The sequence below is a fragment of the Budorcas taxicolor genome, chromosome 2 (genome assembly GCF_023091745.1).
Source record: "Budorcas taxicolor isolate Tak-1 chromosome 2, Takin1.1, whole genome shotgun sequence".
Taxonomy (NCBI): domain Eukaryota; kingdom Metazoa; phylum Chordata; class Mammalia; order Artiodactyla; family Bovidae; genus Budorcas; species Budorcas taxicolor.
Window position 1 is genome coordinate 7,474,487 of NC_068911.1, and position 18,563 is coordinate 7,493,049.

Below are 18,563 nucleotides of genomic sequence, written 5' to 3' on the forward strand. Positions count from 1 at the left end.
GGAAAAACCATAGCCTTGACTAGACGGGCCTTAGTTGGCAAAGGAATGTCTCTGCTTTTGAATATACTATCTAGGTTGGTCATAACTTTTCTTCCAAGGAGTAAGAGTCTTTTAATTTCATGGCTGCAATCACCATCTGCAGTGATTTTGGAGCCCAAACAAATAAAGTCTGACACTGTTTCCACTGTTTCTGCATCTATTTCCCATGAAGTGATGGAACCAGATGCCATGATCTTCGTTTTCTGAATGTTGAGCTTTAGGCCAACTTTTTCACTCTTCTCTTTCACTTTCATCAAGAGGCTCTTTAGTTCCTCTTCACTTTCTGCCATAAGGGTGGTGTCATCTGCATATCTGAGGTTATTGATATTTCTCCCGGCAATCTTGATTGCAGCTTGTGTTTCCTCCAGTCCAGCGTTTCTCATGCTGTACTCTGCATAGAAGGTAAATAAGCGGGTGACAATATACCGCTTTGACGTACTCCTTTTCCTAGTTGGAACCAGTCTGTCTTTATTTTCTGCTTTTAGGGTCATTTGCTATCATTTGCCTATGTGAGGTTGTTGATATTTCTCCCAGCAATCTTGATTACAGCTTGTGATTCATCCAGCCTGGAATATTGCATAATGTACTCTGCATAGAAGTTAAACCAGTGGGGTGACAGTATACAGCCTTGACAGACTCCTTTTCCAAGTTTGAGCGAATCCATTGTTCCCTGCCCCTTGTTAGTTTCTGTGGTGCGTGTGGGCTAAGTCGCTTCAGTCGTGTCTGACTCTTTGCTACTCTAGGGACTATAGGCCACCAGATTCCTCAGTCCATGGGGTCGTCCAGGCAAGAACACTGGAGCGTGTGGCCATGCCCTCCAGCAGGGGATCTTCCAACCCAGGGATTGTACCCACATCTCCTGTGTCTCCTGCATTGCCAGACTGGTTCTTTACCACTAGTGCCACCTAGGAAGTCCAACAAGGTGAATCAGCTATACGTGTACATATATCCCCTCCTCTTGAGATTTCCTCCCAGCCCACCCCTACCGCACGCCTCTCGGTCATCACAGAGGGCCAAGCCGTGCTCCTTGTGATATAAAGCAGCTTCTCACTAGCTATCCACTCCACACACGCTAGTGTATATATGTCAGTGCTGCCCTCTCAAGGCATCATGCTCTATGAACCCTCTCCTTCTGCCCTGGGTCGCCAAGTCCATTTTCTCCATCTTCATCTCTATTCCTGCCCTCCAAACAGATCCATCAGTACCACGTTTCTAGAGTCCATATATATGCGTTAATACACGATCTTCCTTTTCTCTTTCTGACTTATTTCACTCTGTATGACAGACCCTAGGTGACTTCGTATCACTACAAATGACCCAAATTCATTACTTTTTATGGCTGAGTAATATCCCATCACATACATGTATCACATGTTCCTGGTCAATTCCTCTGTCAGTAGACATTTGGGTTGCTTCCATGTTCACCGTTGTGAGCAGTGCTCCAATGAATATTGGGAGTGCATGTATCCATTAGGACCATGTTTTTCTCTGGAAATATGCCCAGGAGCGGGATCACAGGGTCATATGATAGCTCAGTTTTAGATTTTTAAGGAACCTCCATGCTGTTGTCTATAGTGGCTGGACCAATTTACATTCCCACTGACAGAGTAGGAGGGTTCCTTTCTTTCCTCACCCTCTCTAGCCTTTGTTGCTTCCCAGAGGGACCTTAAAAGACAACTCTAAATAATCCATGAAATAACCCACAAATCTGGAGCTCAGAGAACACATTGCTGTCTTAGGACAGCGCAGCCCAGAACTTTGGGCCCTTTTTCTCCTCTCCCCCATATTCCAACACCAAGGGGACCAGTCACAGAAGCTGGTAAACGAGGTAGAAAAAAGACATTGCTCCTCCCCTTTCTATTCTTTCTTCCCCTAGTTGCCTCTTCCGGCCAGCAAGCACCCTCCTTGCAGCTAGCTCCCCCTTGCTTGGAGATGGGAAATTGCTACCCTCAGATGAGGACACAAGGGTTGATTGATACAGCGATTAAGCATTTCAAGGTACCAAACTTAAGTGAATGTAGAACTTCTCACCTCAGAAGTAACAGATAAGTCAGAGGACTGCCAAGATTTTCATCCAGGGAAAAAGAAAATTCTTCCGCCGAACAAATTTTCCAAGACAGTGGAAGACAAAGACTTGCATTCAGTTACGCTGCAACAAGTTCTGTTTAAGTCATGGATACAGACCAAAAGCCAGTTAGGTGATAGGACTGGACACTCATCAAAGAATTCTCTAAGCACATAGGCCCCACAGACTGTCAAAGCTGACTATCAAAGTGCCATGCCTGGGGTGATGGTGGTGATGGTGATGATGGTAGTCAAGTCCTTGGCTCTTATTTTGGAAGTCTCCATTTTTTAAGACTTTAAATGTTGATAATTCACATATGGATGGGAGGAGATGCCAAAGCAGGTATGTACTTCTCTGGCATTTCTGTCACTGAGGATCTTTCCAACCCTCCCTGCTAGCAGGTACCCTTGACGCTTGTCAGCACGTATTCACAGTATTTCACTCTCTACTCTGTGGTCTCCACCCACCTATATCCTGGCAGCTCTGCAAGCTTTCCTCTCCGGGGAACTCCACTCTCAGACTCCATCCTGATGCCCAGCAACTCTTAGCTTAGCACATGCTTTTATTTACAAGGGAGATGGGACCAAGCTAAGAGAAGAGACTTAGGCAAGCTCAAGCAGCAGAATGAATTCTCTTGAGGAGAATGCAAGGTCCTGATTCCCAATTTAAGGCAGCAAGTGTGAAACCATTAGGATTGTGGGGATTACACGTGGGTATCCTCACATCCTCACGGCGCACAAGTGCAGGCGGCCGAGAGGAGCTACCCCACGTCTGAGGTCAGGGGCAGTAGTCGGGAGGACCCTATGCCCGAGGGGCGGCAGCCAAGAGGAGTTACCCCACGTCAAAGGTCAGTGGTAGTGGCCGAGACTGCCAGGCTGTGACGGCACAGGAAGGGCCAAGAGGAGCTACCTGCCACCCGAGGGCAGGGACAGTGGCCCGGAGGAGCAACCCCACGTCCAAGGAGCAGTGGCTGTGCCGGCACAGGAGGGCCTAGAGAAGCTATTCCACATTCAAGGTCAGGAAGGGCGGTGGTGAGGAGATACCCCTCGTCCAAGGTAAGGAGTAGTGGCTGCGCTTTGCTGGACCAGCCATGAAGAGATACCCCACACCCAAGGTAAGAGAAACCCAAGTAAGACGGTAGGTGTTGCGAGAGGGCATCAGAGGGCAAACACACTGAAACCATACTCACAGAAAACTAGTCAGTCTAATCACACTAGGACCACAGCCTTGTCTAACTCAATGAAACTAAGCCATGCCGTGTGGGGCCATCCAAGACGCACGGGTCATGGTGGAGAGGTCTGACAGAATGTGGTCCACTGGAGAAGGGAATGGCAGACCACTTCAGTATTCTTGCCTTGAGAACCCCATGAAAAGTATGAAAAGGCAAGATGATAGGATACTGAAAGAGGAACTCCCCAGGTCAGTAGGTGCCCCATATGCTACTGGAGATCAGTGGAGAAATAACTCCAGAAAGAATGAAAGGATGGAGCCAAAGCAAAAACAATACCCAGTTGTGGATGTGACTGGTGATAGAAGCAAGGTCTAATGCTGTAAAGAGCAACGTTGCATAGGAACCTGGAATGTTAGGTCCATGAATCCAGGCAAATTGGAAGTGATCAAACAGGAGATGGCAAGAGTAAACATGAACATTCTAGGAATCAGCAAACTAAAATGGACCAGAATGGGTGAATTTAACTCAGATGACCATTATGTCTACTACTGTGGGCAGGAATCCCTTAGAAAAAATGGAGTAGCCATCATGGTCAACAAAAAGTCTGATGAAATGCAGTACTTGGATGCAATCTCAAAAACGACAGAATAATCTCTGTTCGTTTCCAAGGCAAACCATTCACTATCACAGTAATCCAAGTCTATGCCCCAACCAGTAATGCTGAAGAAGCTGAAGTTGAACGGTTCTATGAAGACCTACAAGACCTTTTAGAACGAACACCCAGAAAAGATGTCCTTTCCATTATAGGGGACTGGAATGCAAAAGTAGGAAGTCAAGAAACACCTGGAGTAACAGGCAAATTTGGCCTTGGAATACGGAATGAAGCAGGGCAAAGGCTAATAGAGTTTTGCCGAGAGAATGCACTGTTCATAGCAAACACCCTCTTCCAACAACACAAGAGAAGACTCTACACATGGGCATCACCAGATGGTCAACACCAAAATCAGATTGATTATATTCTTTGCAGCCAAAGATGGGAGAAGCTCTATATAGTCAGCAAAAACAAGACTGGGAGCTGACTGTGGCTCAGATCATGAAGTCTTTATTGCCAAATTCAGACTTAAATTGAAGAAAGTAGGGAAAACCACTAGACCATTCAGGTAGGACCTAAATCAAATCCCTTATGATTATACAGTGGAAGTGAGAAATAGATTTAAGGGCCTAGATCTGATCGATAGAGTGCCTGATGAACTATGGACATTGTACAGGAGACAGGGATCAAGACCATCCTCATGGAAAAGAAATGCAAAAAAGCAAAATGGCTGTCTGGGGAGGCCTTCAAAATAGCTGTGAAAAGAAGAGAAGCGAAAAGCAAAGGAGAAAAGAAAAGATATAAGCATCTGAATGCAGAGTTCCAAAGAATAGCAAGACGAGATAAGAAAGCCTTCCTCAGCGATCAATGCAAAGAAATAGAGGAAAACAACAGAATGGGAAAGACTAGAGATCTCTTCAAGAAGATTAGAGATACCAAGGGAACATTTCATGCAAAGATGGGCTCAATAAAGGATAGAAATGGTATGGACCTAACAGAAGCAGAAGATATTAAGAAGAGGTGGCAACAATACACAGAAGAACTGTACAAAGAAGATCTTCATGACCCAGATAATCACGATGGTATGATCACTCACCTAGAGCCAGACATCCTAGAATGTGAAGTCAAGTGGGCCTTAGGAAGCATCACTATGAAGAAAGCTAGTGGAGGTGATGGAATTCCAGTGAAGTTATTTCAAATTCTGAAAGATGATGCTAGGAAAGTGCTGCACTCAATATGCCAGCAAATTTGGAAATCTCAGCAGTGGCCACAGGACTGGAAAAGGTCAGTTTTCATTCCAATCCCAAAGAAAGGCAATGCCAAAGAATGCTCAAACTACCACACAATTACACTCATCTCACACGCTAGTAAAGTAATGCTCAAAATTCTCCAAGCCAGGCTTCAGCAATATGTGAACCATGAACTTCCAGATGTTCAAGCTGGTTTTAGAAAAGGCAGAGGAACCAGAGATCAAATTCCCAACACGTGCTGGATCATGGAAAAAGCAAGAGAGTTCCAGAAAAACATCTATTTCTGCTTTATTGACTATGTCAATGCCTTTGACTGTGTGGATCACAATAAACTGTGGAAAGTTTTGAAAGAGATGGGAATACCAGACTACCTGACCTGCCTCTTGAGAAACCTATATGCAGGTCAGGAAGCAACAGTTAGAACTGGACATGGAACAACAGACTGGTTCCAAATAGGAAAAGGAGGACGTCAAGGCTGTATATTGTCACCCTGCTTATTTACCTTCTATGCAGAGTACATCATGAGAAACGCTGGGCTGGAAGAAGCACAAGCTGGAGCCCAGATTGCCAGGAGAAATATCAATAACCTCAGATATGCAGATGACACCACCCTTATGGCAGAAAGTGAAGAGGAACTAAAAAGCCTCTTGTTGAAAGTGGAAGAGGAGAGTGAAAAAGTTGGCTTAAAGCTCAACATTCAGAAAATGAAGATCATGGCATCTGGTTCCATCACTTCATGGGAAATAGATGGGGAAACAGTGGATAGAGTGTCAGACTTTATTTGTTTGGGCTCCAAAATCACTGCAGATGGTGATTGCAGCCGTGAAATTAAAAAGACTCTTACTCCTTGGAAGGAAAGTTATGACCAACCTAGATAGCATATTCAAAAGCAGAGACATTCATTTGCCAGCAAAGGTCTGTCTAGTCAAGGCTATGATTTTTCCTGTGGTCATGTATGGATGTGAGAGTTGGACTGTGAAGAAAGCTGAGTGCTGAAGAATTGATGCTTTGAACTGTGGTGTTGGAGAAGACTCTTGAGAGTCCCTTGGACTGCAAGGAGATCCAACCAGTCCATTCTAAAGGAGATCAGCCCTGGGATTTCTTTGGAAGGAATGATGCTAAGGCTGAAACTCCAGTAATTTGGCCACCTCATGCAGAGTTGACTCATTGGAAAAGACTCTGATGCTGGGAGGGATTGGGGGCAGGAGGAGAAGGGGACGACAGAGGATGAGATGGTTGGATGGCATCACCAACTTGATGGACATAAGTTTGAGTGAACTCCGGGAGTTGGTGATGGACAGGGAGGCCTGGCGTGCTGCGATGCATGGGGTTGCAGAGTCAGACACGACTGAGTGGCTGAACTGAACTGATCCTCACATCCAGAGGGAGAGCCTGAGCTCTGCCAGGGTCTGACTTTACCAAGCAGTGGTGAGAGAACTGGCTCTTATTGGCACAGTAGCATGGCAGTTGGTGGGGGGCTCGGGCACTGGGATCAGGGGTGAGGGGTGCTGTGATGTGGGGAGGGGTGAGGCCAGGGCTAGATGAAGGTGAGGTGAGTAGAAGCCGGGATGCCGCAGCTCTCCTAGTGCTCCTCAAACAGTTGCTCCAGAGCCTTCATGTACAGCGTGTGATAGTGGTCCACCTGCTGCTCGGTGGGCTGCGGGCAGTGGGGCACCGGGATGGGGCGGCCCACTGAAGGGACAGGGGGCACAGGTCGGGGAGGGGCCTTGGCTGGACACACAGTTGATGGAGTCCTTCTTCGAGACAGACACTCACCCACAGTGGTGATGGGTCTGGCCAAGGGCACCAGGCCCCAGGACTTGGCTGAGAAGAGACGCAAGGAGATGCAAGGAGAAATGGCCAGGAACTTCTTGAAGGTGATCTGGAACAAATGCTGCTAGGAGTCCGGGGCAAAAGCCTTAACTCTGAAGATGTCATTCTCCCCAAAGGAGTACACGGGCACCAGGGAGGCGCTGGGAAGGTGGGGAGACAAGAGAGAAGAGGGCTGGTCAGATCAGCGGCTCTCAGAGGGTCCCCACATTCCTCCCCAACAGGTTCCCATTCTCGAGGCCATCTGAAGCAAATGATGGTGCTCCAAAGAAATATCTAGAAGAAGGGACTTACATTTCTTAAGATTAATGTATGCTCTAACTTCCTATATACATTTTCTCATACAGTCTCAACTACAATGTGTTGAGAGGTGGGTGGCAAGGTGGATGTTAACCCTTATTTCACAAGTAAAGAAACATGCAAGGTATTGCCTGTGAGAGGGTATCATAAAAAAATGTGAGCTGAGGGAGTCTGAACCCCAGGGCCCAGCAATTCGCACTGTGATCCTGTGTCTCTGCGTGGGAGGAAGCCTGGGGAATGGGCACCAGGGCTGGGCACGGAGCAAACACCCAAGGTCTGCCCAGAGTGCCCTCTAGAGGTGGTCACCGTGTAAGCTGTAGGAACACACAGTCCACCTCCAGGGGGCGGGTGTGTAGGCATAGAGTGTAGCTCCCAGACACACTGTGAGGCTCTGACCATCGAAGGCATCCCTGGCTGTGCCCCTGCTCACCTGTGTCTCAGTGCCAGGCGGACGAAGCCTTTACGATTCCAGAGAGTGAGGTAGTGCTCCCTGGGATGACATACAGGGCCTTTGGGCTCCCCCCACTTGGATGACCACAGCCTGGCCCAGCTGGGGCTGCAACAGAATAAAATCCAGGCTCTTGTGGCTTGTAGAACATAGCCCTGTGGATAAGAGGGGGTGCAGGAACAGTGAGTACCCCCTCCTTGTACCCTTAGTACCTCACCCTGCCCTTTAGCTCAGGAAGGGTGAGATACCACCCCTTTCTTTCCAAACTCCTTCCCCCTGTGCCCCAGTCCGTGTACCCTACAGCGCCTCTCCCAGCAAGGATGCAGGACACTTGCTCCAAAGCCCCTTCCTGACCCCCTTGGTGAGCCTGGTCAATGTTCAAGCCAAGTGCCTGCGCTGGGTGCTGAGCGGGGACCACTCTTTCCAGATTGAGGTGGGGTTGCCTTCTGTCACTCCGCCCTGGTCTCACTGCAGGACATAACGTGGTCTCCACAGACTGGATGGTGGAACATGCTGTTCGGTGTGAACCTGAGAACCGAGACGCTGGGAACTGCTGGGAGGAGCCAGTGCTCTCAGCTCAGGAGTTACAGAAGCTTCCGACATCCATGACCCCATGTGGGTGGGACACTGGCATGTAGCTCCTGTCTGGGGGCAGCTCTGCTGTTTTCACCAGCTGTGGCGGCAGGGGGCAGGATGAGGGCAAGAAAACAGAGAAGGCAGGACCCCAGCTGAAAGGGCGTCCCTCCCCACCAGAAGAGAGTTAGGATCTAAGATGGGGTCAAAGGCACGAGGGTCCAGTCCGGAACACCATCCCACCCCCTGCCCCGTTACCTGAACGTAAGCAGCCAGAGGTGAGAATCCATCATGGGGAGGAGAGAGGAGGTGGGAGGTAAGGGAGCGGGAGGAGTGGAGTGTCCCTTGGAGGGTGACCTGTTACCTTTAATGGGGAAATAATCGCTCAGGTGTTTCCAAGCAGTCCAGTTCTTCAACACTGATAACGCCTTCCACCGTGGGCAGAGAGATAAGGGGGGAAGAATCACTACAGACACCATTTATCACCTCTCCCTACTGGGGCCCTTGTTTAGTAACCTTGGGGAGCTGTGTCCTGGTCCAGAAAGAATCACACCATGTAGAGCACAGAGAAAACCAGATGGAGGTGAAGAGGAGGAAGAAGGCAAGAAGGGAAAAGAAAGGGCCTGGGGAAAGACAAGAAAGGAAAATGACCTAGGTTGTGAAACCATGATGACGTCTCCCCTCCATACTGACAGATGAGATCCTTGGGCATCTCCCAGCTGACTCCTGGCCCCTCCTCCCTTTGCCTCTCACAGCCAGGTATGGGGTGGGGGTCTGTAGCGTTTTTCTCCCCACACTCCCCCTTCCCTTCTTTCATCATGGACCCCACAGCCTGCTCCCCTCGCCCAGAAAGAGTCAACAGAGCACGTCTTTGTAGATGTCCAGTGCTTCTAGCCACTGTTTCTGCAGGATTTTCGTAGTGGGGGAGGGCAGCTGGGTGGTGGAGGCTCTCTGGTGCTCCCCTTCTGCCAGCAGGACTCTAGGACTCCAGAAAAAGAATGCTGTTTTTTTTAAGAGTCCTGGAAGCCTTTCTGGTCTAGTGGCCAAATCCTTGTGGCCTCCGGGGATCTCTTGCAGGGGGTGTGTGGATGTGGAGACTCTTGGGTCCAGAGCCCCAGACGTTTCAGGCCTCCCTACACACTGATCACGAACTTCTCCAGTGGGTCAGTCCAGGCTGGCCACTGGGTAGGGCAGGGAGGCAGGGCAGGGAGCGTGCCACAGAGGTCCACCCCCAGATGCATCCGAAATCCTGTGGGGCAGAGGTTGCAGAAGAATCCAGAGAGCCCACCCACTGGGTCCCAGCCTCAACTGTGTGATCTCAAAGATCCTGGACAAGCGCCCTTGTCCGTTTGTGAGTCTCTGGGAGTGTCAAGGCCACAAGGAGACGTGGCTTGGAGAGGGTATCTCATCCCCAAGGTCAAACACGTCAGTGGCACAAGTATGTTCCCACTTTTAATTTCAGGCCTTGCCCAGAGTCACTAAGGGGCCAGTGGTTGCCGAAGTGAGGAGGTGCCTGTGGGCGGGGACACGTACCGAGCCCCGAGCTCTTGGAACAACTGCGTGGGTGGCTCCATCTGTGCGGGAGTGGGCCCCCTGGTTCCTTGTAACCTAATTGGGGTCGCCACTGTGGGCAGAGGAGCAGTCAAGAAGGGTGGTCGCTGAGATGCCTTTACGTCCCCTTCTTTCCTGAGGGATTCACTTGGACAGAGTCCAGCCTGGGTGCGAGGCTGGCAGCCAAGAGCTCAGGTCCCGTCCTGGGACTCTCACCTCCTGACATGCCGGGGCCTGAGCCTGTAGTGGAGTTGGGGACAGAGCAGGTAGAAGCCTGTCTCATCGTCGGTGTGGATAAGCATGAGGACCGGCAGGAGGAGGATCCAGGGAACGCGGAACAGTGGCAGGCTCACTCTCAGCCGTGGCTACACCTCCTCCTCTGCCCTTCCCTGGGTGCAGCTAGCTCCCCCTTGTTGCAAGTGAAAGTCACTCAGTTGTGTCCGCCTCTTCGGGACCCCATGGGCTGTAGCCTGCCAGGCCCCTGTGTCCCTCGAGTTCTCCTGACCAGAATACGGGAGTGGGTAGCCTCTCCATTCTCTACAGGACCTTCCCAACCCGGGGATCAAACTGGACTCTCCTGCATTGCCAGTGGATTCTTTACCAGCTGAAGAAGTGAAAGCTGCTCAGTCGTGTCCGACTATTTGCGATCCCATGGACTTTGCTCTAACCAGCCAGGTTCCACCGTCCATGGGATTCTCCAGGCAAGAATACTGGAGTGGGTTGCTTTGCCCTTCAACAGAGGATCTTCCTGATCCAGGGATGGAACCTGGGTCTCCAGTATGCCAGGTTGATTATTTACATCTCAGCCAGCAGGGATGCCTTTAGCACCTGAGTTACCAGGGAATTCCTACCCTCAGATGCAGATCCAAGTGTTGATTGCTAACCCACCTGAACATTTCTAGACATGAACGTTAAGTGAATGTAGAAGTTGTCACTTGAGAACGACCCAGATAATTCATGAGACTGCAAAGAGTTTTCGCTTGGACAAGAGAAAATTCTTCCACTGAATAAAATTTCCAGCATGGTGGAGAGCAAATCGATTTGTACTCAGTTACTTTCCAAAAAGTGCTTCTCATTTAAGTCATGGATACAGGCACAAAGATAGTCAGCAAATAGGAGGCACGTAAGTCAAAGGATGCTATGACCACATAAGGTCCCTCCCAGTGTTTCAGGGATCCTTGGTATTTCACTGGTGCCGTGACTGTGAGGATGATGGTGGTGATGGACATGATGGTGATAAATTGGTTGGCTCTTATTTTCCGAAACTCTTTTAAATTTTTTGATGTTAATAAGGTAATTTTGAGACGAGTCCTTTCTCACCCGGTGAATGAGGTTCATGTGGACCTAATGCGGGGCTTGCAGTAGGGCTTCATACGGTAAAATAAATCCCTGCTTCATATGCTCTCCCAGCCCCCAGGGAATAGGAAGGAGATGCAGACAGGAAACTCTCTCTTTTCTATCACAAGAGATCAATCGAAATCTGCCTCCTAAAGGTACCCTCGACCCCTGTCAGCTTTCGTTCACAGTATTTCCCCAGCTACCCTATTGTTGCTGCTTACCTACACCTCCTGTCTGCACGTGAGAGCCTAGCCGGTTGGGATCTACCCTCCCCGAAACCATTCTGATTGTCCTATGTTTCTCAGCTAAGCAGATGCCTTTATTTACAGAGGGAGAAAGGCCCCAACCAAGGGAAGAGATTAGACAGAGGCTGACAGACCAGAATTTAATATCTGGGAGAATTCAGGGCTCAGCTCTCAGTCTAAGGTGGCAAGTCTCTGTCGATTAGTGTGGTGGTGGAACACACGTGGGCAAACTTGCTCAAAGAGAGAGATTCTATCAAGCAGAGGTGAGAAAGGTTACTTTTACTGGCACAGTAGCATGGCAGTAGGTGGGGTTCTCAGGCGCTGGGATTAGGGGCTGGGGGCGGGGGGCAGGCTGTGAGGTGGCGAGGGGTGAGGCCAGGGCTAGATGAAGGTGAGGCGAGTAGAAGCCGGGAGGCCGCAGCTCTCCTTGTGCTCCTCAAACAGTTGCTCCAGAGCCTTCATGTACAGCGTGTGATAGTGGTCCACCTGCTCCTCGGTGGGCTGCGGGCACTGGGGCACCGGGATGGGGCGGCCCACTGCAGAGACAGGGGGACACAGGTCGGGGAGGGGCCTCAGCTGCATGCACAGCTGATAGTGGCCTTCTTCCCTGCACACGGGCGCTCACCCACAGTGGTGATGGGTCTGGCAAGGGGCAGCAGGCCCCAGGACTCGGCTGAGAAGAGACCACGGCCCCAGAAGATGCAAGGAGAGCAGCCCAGGAGCTTCTTGATGGTGACTTGGAACAGATGCTGCCAGGAGTCTGGGGCAAAAGCCTTAACTCTGAAGATGTCATTCTCCCCAAAGGAGTACACGGGCACCAGGGAGGCGCTGGGAAGGGAGGGGTAAGAGAGAAAATGGCTGGGCACTTCATGGGCTCGAGGAGCCCTCCCAAATTCCTCCCCCATGGGTTCCCACTTTCCTAGGCATTAGGAGCAAATGATGGTTCTACAAGAAAGATCTGGATGAAGGGATTTTCTTTCTTAAGCCCAGTGTGTCCTGGACCTTCTCATATTTATTTTTTCACACAGTCTCAACTACAACGTGGTGGCAAGGCGGGCCTTAGCTCTGTTTCACAAGTAAGAGGTGTGCAAGGTCTTGCCTGTGAGGGGGCATCATAAAAGAATGGGAGCCGAGGGCATAGGAGCCCCCAGGGTCCAGCGCTTCGCACTGTGATCCTGTCTCTCTCTGCGTGGGAGGAAGCCTGGGGAATGGGCACCAGGGCTGGGCACAGAGCAAACACCCAAGGTCTGCCTAGAGCGCCCTCTAGAGGTGGGCGCGGTGGAAGCGCTGGGGACACACAGCCCACCTCCAGGGAGCTGAAGTGTACAGACAGTGGGTAGATGGCCACACACGGTGAGGTTCTGACCACTGAAGGCAGCCCCGGCTGGGCCCCCGCTCACCCGTGCCTCAGTGCCAGGCGGACGAAGCCTTTCCGATTCCGGAGAGTGAGGCAGTGCTCCCCTGGGACGGCATACAGGGCCTCATTGGCCCCTCCGACCAAGATGACCACAGCTCTGCCCAGCTGTGGTTGAGACAGAACATAATCCAGGCTCTGACGGTTCACAGAACATGTTCCTGTGGGCATGAGGAGGTTCAGGGACAGTTGGTACCCCCTCATTGGCTCCATAGTCCCTCTGCTGTCCCTTTAGCACACTGAGTATTCGACATCATCCCATTCTCTCCAAATTCCCTACCCCTGTGCCCCTGTCCACGTGCCCCACAGTGCCTCTCCCAGCAAGGATGCAGGACGCTTGGGGCCGAGCCACCTCCTGACCCCCATTGTGAACCAGGCCAAGTCAAGCCAAGTGCCTGGGGTGGGTGGTGACTGGGGGTCACTCCGGCCAGACTGGGGTGGGGTCACCCTCTGTCACTCAGCTCAAACTCACCACAGGACAGAAAGTACTCTCGATGGCCTGGCAGGTAGAAGAGAAAATTCAACGTGGCCAATGAGAACCGAAGCCCTGGGAAGAACTGCGAGACACCAGTGCCCTCTGTGGCAAAGTTACAGGCGGTTCCCATGGCTATGACCCCATGTGGGTGGGATCCTAGAACGTAGTTCCTGTCTGGGGGCAGCTCTGCTGTCTTCACCAGCTGTGGTGGCAGGGGGCAGGATGAGGGCAAGAAAACAGAGAAGGCAGGACCTCAGCTGAAAGGGCGTCCCTCCCCACCAAGATCTTGAGAGCTCAGGATAAGATGGGGCCAAAGGCACGAGGGTCCAGTCCGGAACACCATCCCACCCCCTGCCCCGTTACCTGAATGTAAGCAGCCAGAGGTGAGAATCCATCATGGGGAGGAGAGAGGAGGTGGGAGGTAAGGGAGCGGGAGGAGTGGAGTGTCCCTTGGAGGGTGACCTGTTACCTTAATGGGGAAATAATCGCTCAGGTGTTTCCAAGCAGTCCAGTTCTTCAACCACTGATAACGCCTTCCACCTTGGGCAGAGAGATAAGGGGGGAAGAATCACTACAGACACCATTTATCACCTCCTTCTACCCAGGCCCTTGTTTTTGCTGTTTAGCTGCTAACTTGTGTCTCTCTGTGACCCCATGGACTGCAGCATGCCAGCCTTCCCTGTCCTTCACTATTTCCCAGAGGTTGCTCAAACTCATGTCCATCGAGTCCATGATGCCATCCAACCATCTCGTCCTCTGTCACCCCCTTCTCCTGCCCTTGTTTAGCACTCACCTCGCTGGGGTGTGTCCCAGTCCAGGAATAACCATACCAAGTAGAGAACAGAGAGATACCAGAGCGAGGTGAAGAGGAGGAGGAAGCCAGCAAGGGAAAAGAAAAGGCCTGGGGAACGGGTGAGAAAGGAAAACGAGTTAGATTGTGATATCGCAGTGACTTCTCCCCTCTCCCCTCACCAGTGAGATCGTTGCCTGTCTCCCTGCTAGACTTTGACACGTCCCTCCCTTTTCCCTGGGCTTCCCTGGCAGCTCAGTTGGTAAAGAATCTGCCTGCGATGCAGGAGACCCTGGTTCGATTCCTGGGTTGGGAAGATCCCCTGGAGAAGGAAATGGCAACCCACTCCAGTATTCTTGCCTGGAGAATCCCATGGACAGAGGAGCTACAGTCCACGGGGTCGCAAGAGTCGGGCACGACTTAGCGACTAAACCATCCCTTTGCCCTGGGCTTCCCTAGTGGCTCAGATGGTAAAGCATCTGTCTGCAATGCAGGAGACCCAGGTTCAATCCTTGAGTCGGGAAGATCCCCTGGAGAAGGAAACGGCAGCTCACTCCAGTATTCTTGCCTCGAAAATCCTACGGACGGAGGAGCCTCGTAGACTACAGTCCGTGGGGTGGGGAAAAGTGGGACAGGACTGAGAGACCTCACGTCCCTCCCTTTGCCCTGGTGGTCCAGTAGGGGGTGCTCCAGCCTTCCTCCCTCTACCTTCCCCTTTCCCCACCTTCCCAGCTGGACCCCTGCCCGGCTCCCCTTACCCAGGAAGCAGAAACAGAGCACATATTGGTAGGTGCTCAGTACTTCTAACCACTGTTTCTTTAGGGTTTTCATGCTGGAGGTGGGTGGTGGGGTGGTGGAGACTCTCAGGTGCTCCCCTTCAGCCATCAGGGCTCCCAAACCAGGAAAAATGAGATGAAGGCTTTGGTTGGAGCGCAAGAAATCTTTCTGGTCTGAGTGGCCAAGCACTTAGAGCCTCCCAGGATCGCTTGCAGGGGGCTGTGTGCGTGGGGAGACTCTCTCATCAGAGCCCCAGAAGTCTCCAGTCCGCTCTCACTTATGAACTTCTCCAGTGGGTTGGACTGGGCTGGTCCCTTCTTGCGACTGGGAGATGTACTAGGGGGCGTGCCCTGGAGGCCCAGCCCTCGGTGCATTAGAAATCATTGTGGGCGGGAGTGCTTCTTTTTGCAGAAGAAGCCAGAGAGCCCACCCACTGGGTCCCAGCCCTGATTCTTCCTGGAGGAGCACACCCTAGTGTTTGTGAGTCTGGGAGTGTCTAGGCCACTCGGACGGAGAAGGCAATGGCGACCCACTCCAGTACTCTCACCTGGAAAATCCCATGGATGGAGGAGCCTGGTAGGCTGTAGTCCATGGGGTCACGAAGAGTCGGACACTTACTGAACGACTTCACTTTCACTTTTCACTTTCATGCATTGGAGAAGGAAATGGCAACCCACTCCAGTGTTCTTGCCTGGAGAATCCCAGGGACGACGGAGCCTGGTGGGCTACTGTCTGTGGGGTCACACAGAGTCGGACACGACTGAAGCGACTTAGCAGCAGCAGCAGCAGCAGCAGGCCACTCGGAGGCGTTAATTAGTGCCGGTATCTCAACCCTGAGGCGAAACACATCAACACGCAAGTTTATTCCCAGGTTGAATTTCAGTCACCAGCCACACTCCTCCAGGGGCCTGAGGCCAACTAGATGAAGAGGAGGTGTCCGTGGGCTGGGACCGGGTAGCACGGGGTCTGATCTTGGAACAGCTGCGAGAGCCACTCAACTGAGACCGGAGACCGAGAGCAGCGCGTGTACATGTGCTGAAGTACCCCTTCCGCCCCGACAGCCTACCCAGTTGTACCGGGATGGGGGCCCCGACTTTGGGCAGAAGAGGATCAAGAGGGGTGATCGCTGAGATGCTTTGAGGTGCCCTTCCCTCTCAAGGGATCCAGTGGGACAGAGTTCGGGGCTGGTGGGTTGGCCAAATGCCAGCCTGGGGGCGGGGCTGGCACCAAGTATTCAGGCCCCAACCTGGGACCTTCACCTCCCACCCATGCGGGGGCCTTGAGCCCGGGAGCAGGGAGCGGGCTGGGGAGCCTGGGAGCAGAGCAGGCAGAGGTTTCAGGTGTGGAGGAGCAGGAGGCCCTGGGGCCTGGAACATTCGTAGAGCCACTCTCAGCAGCGGCCCAGTGTTTCCTGTGTCTTTCCACCTAGAACCCCGGTGCGTTCAGAAACTGTGGAAGGCCTCATTCTCCCCCAAAGAGAAGACTGGCTCCGGGGAGGCTCTGGGGGCACAGGGGACGCCTGACTCCCGGGCCCCAGAGGCGGGGCTCCTCCCCAGCAGCCTTGCCCCAGAGGCTAGGCCCAGCTACCAACCGCCCCCCACCCCCCTCACCCCCCGGGTTCCTCACTGGTGTTCAGTGCCAAGTTGACAAATCCCTTCTGATTGCAGATCTGCAAGCTCAACGATCTGATCTGGGATCTGGGCATTGACTCCAGCTGGTCCCTGGGCTCACTGGGCCAGAGGTCTGTGCTAGTGGGGCTTGCCTTGTGGGTATGTACCCTGAATAGCGGGGCTCCCGTTTAACCCCGGAGCCTGCCCCTGAGGGGTAGAGGATGTGCAGGAAGCTTTAATCCCTAAGGAGTAGCTTAGACCCCAGTGGAGAGACCTCTGGGGGCAGGGCTTTTTCAGAAATGCTAAGAACTGGGGAGCCCCTCTAAGAGAGAGTCCACTGGGCTGGGCACACCCTCAGGTGGACTGGGGCCGGTCCTTACCGTGACCATGGCCCAGGCCAACAATGACCAGAGGGGGTGAGCCAGCAGCTTTCAGGTCAAGGAAAGTGTTCTTTCTTGTTGTTGTTGTTGTTGTTGAGCTCCGCCGTGCCCTGTGGGATTTTACTTCCTGACTAGGGACTGAACCAGGGCTCTAGGCATTGTGAACTCACAGTCCCATCCATTATACCACATGGGAATTCCTGCATCATCACTTTTTAAAATAATTTTTTAATGAAAAGCAAATTGGACTTCCCTGGTGGTCCAGCACTTAGGAATCTTCTTGGGAAGGCAGGAGATATGGGTTCGATCCCTGGTCGGGGAAGATTCCACATGCCGTGAGGCAACTAAGTCTATGTGCTACAACTACTTAGCTGGAGCCACAACTACGGAAACCTGAGCATTCTAGAGTCTGTTCTCAGCAACACGGAAGCCAGGGCCTGAGACACATGTGCACCGCCAGCAGAGAGTAGCCCTGGCTTTGGGCAACTAGAGAAAGCCCGGCATGTAAAAGCAAGACCAATGCAGCTAAAAATAAAGTAGAAAAAAATTAAATTAAAAAAGTATTGCAAATATTTCAAATTATGTGTTTATCATTGGCTGTGCTGGGTCTTTGTGGGTGTGCAAGGCCTTTCTCTGGTTGCAGCGAATGGGGCTTCTCTGCCTTGCTGTGCATGGACTTCTCATTGTGGAGTCTTCTCTACTTTCAGAATACAGGCCCTAGGCTCACGGCTTCAGTAGTTGTGGCTTCCAAGCTCAGGGGTTGCAGCTCCTGGTCCCCACAGAGTTTCAGTCTCTGTGGCCTTTGGGCTTAGTTGGTCCTTGGCATCCTTAGTTGCTCCGTGGGATCCTCTCGGACCAGGGGTCCCATCTGTGTCCCCGGCACTGGCAGGCCGGTTCCCATCCACTGGATCACATAAAGTCCCTCACAATATTTCACTGGTGCCATGCCTGTGATGATGATGGTGGTGGTGACGGACATGATAGTGATAAATTCATTGGCTCTTCTTTTGCCAAACTCTTTTAAAGTTTTTGATCCTAATAAGTTAGTTTTGCCAAGAATCCCTTCTCACTGAGTGAATGAGGTCAGGTGGACCTAATGCTGGGCTGCAGTAGGGCTTCATATGGTAAAATAAACCCCTGCATCACGTGAGCTCCCAGCCCCGAGGGAACAGGAAGGATGGGAGGAGAGGCAGAAGGAAGCTGTGTACTTAACTCTTTCTTTCCTATCACGAAGGCTCGTTCTAACTCTCCCTTCCGAGAGGTACTCTTGACCCATGTCAGCTTTTGTTGACAGTATTTCACCATCTACCCTATTGTCTGCACCCACCTAATCCTGTCCACACTTCAGAGAATAGTTCTTCAGGGATCTACCCTCCCCAATACCATTCTAGGCCCTATAACTCTTAGCTAAGCAGATGCCTTTATTTACAGGGAGAAAGACCCAGCCAAGGGAAGAGATTAGGTGGAGCCGAGAGAGCAGAATTCAGTCTCTGGGGGCAGAATTCAGGGCCCTGCTGTCAGTCTCAGGCAGCGAGTCTGTCTCGATCAGGTGGAGATGGAACCCACGTGGGCAGGCTCACACCCAGAGAGACTCTACGAAGCAGTGGTGAGAGAAGTGGCTCTTATTGGCACAGTAGCATGGCAGCCGGTGGGGGGTTTGGGCACTGGGATCAGGGGCTGTGGGGGCCAGGAGGTGGGGACGGGTGAGGCCAGGG

At 51.9% G+C, this 18,563-nt stretch overlaps 1 protein-coding gene and 1 pseudogene across 1 annotated transcript; both read right to left on the bottom strand.

Moving 5' to 3' along the window:
• Positions 1 to 6,654: 6,654 nt before the first annotated feature.
• On the bottom strand, positions 6,655 to 10,121 carry LOC128043732 (2-acylglycerol O-acyltransferase 3-like; annotated as a pseudogene).
• A 1,662-nt stretch (positions 10,122 to 11,783) lies between these two features.
• On the bottom strand, positions 11,784 to 14,966 carry LOC128043626 (2-acylglycerol O-acyltransferase 3-like). Its single transcript, XM_052636001.1, has 7 exons — positions 14,840 to 14,966; positions 14,085 to 14,192; positions 13,761 to 13,831; positions 13,289 to 13,493; positions 12,803 to 12,977; positions 12,028 to 12,230; positions 11,784 to 11,938 (listed from the first exon to the last, which is right to left on the bottom strand). Exons 1-7 carry the CDS (start codon positions 14,964 to 14,966, stop codon positions 11,784 to 11,786), a joined length of 1,044 nt encoding a protein of 347 aa, XP_052491961.1.
• Between the last annotated feature and the right edge of the window lie 3,597 nt (positions 14,967 to 18,563).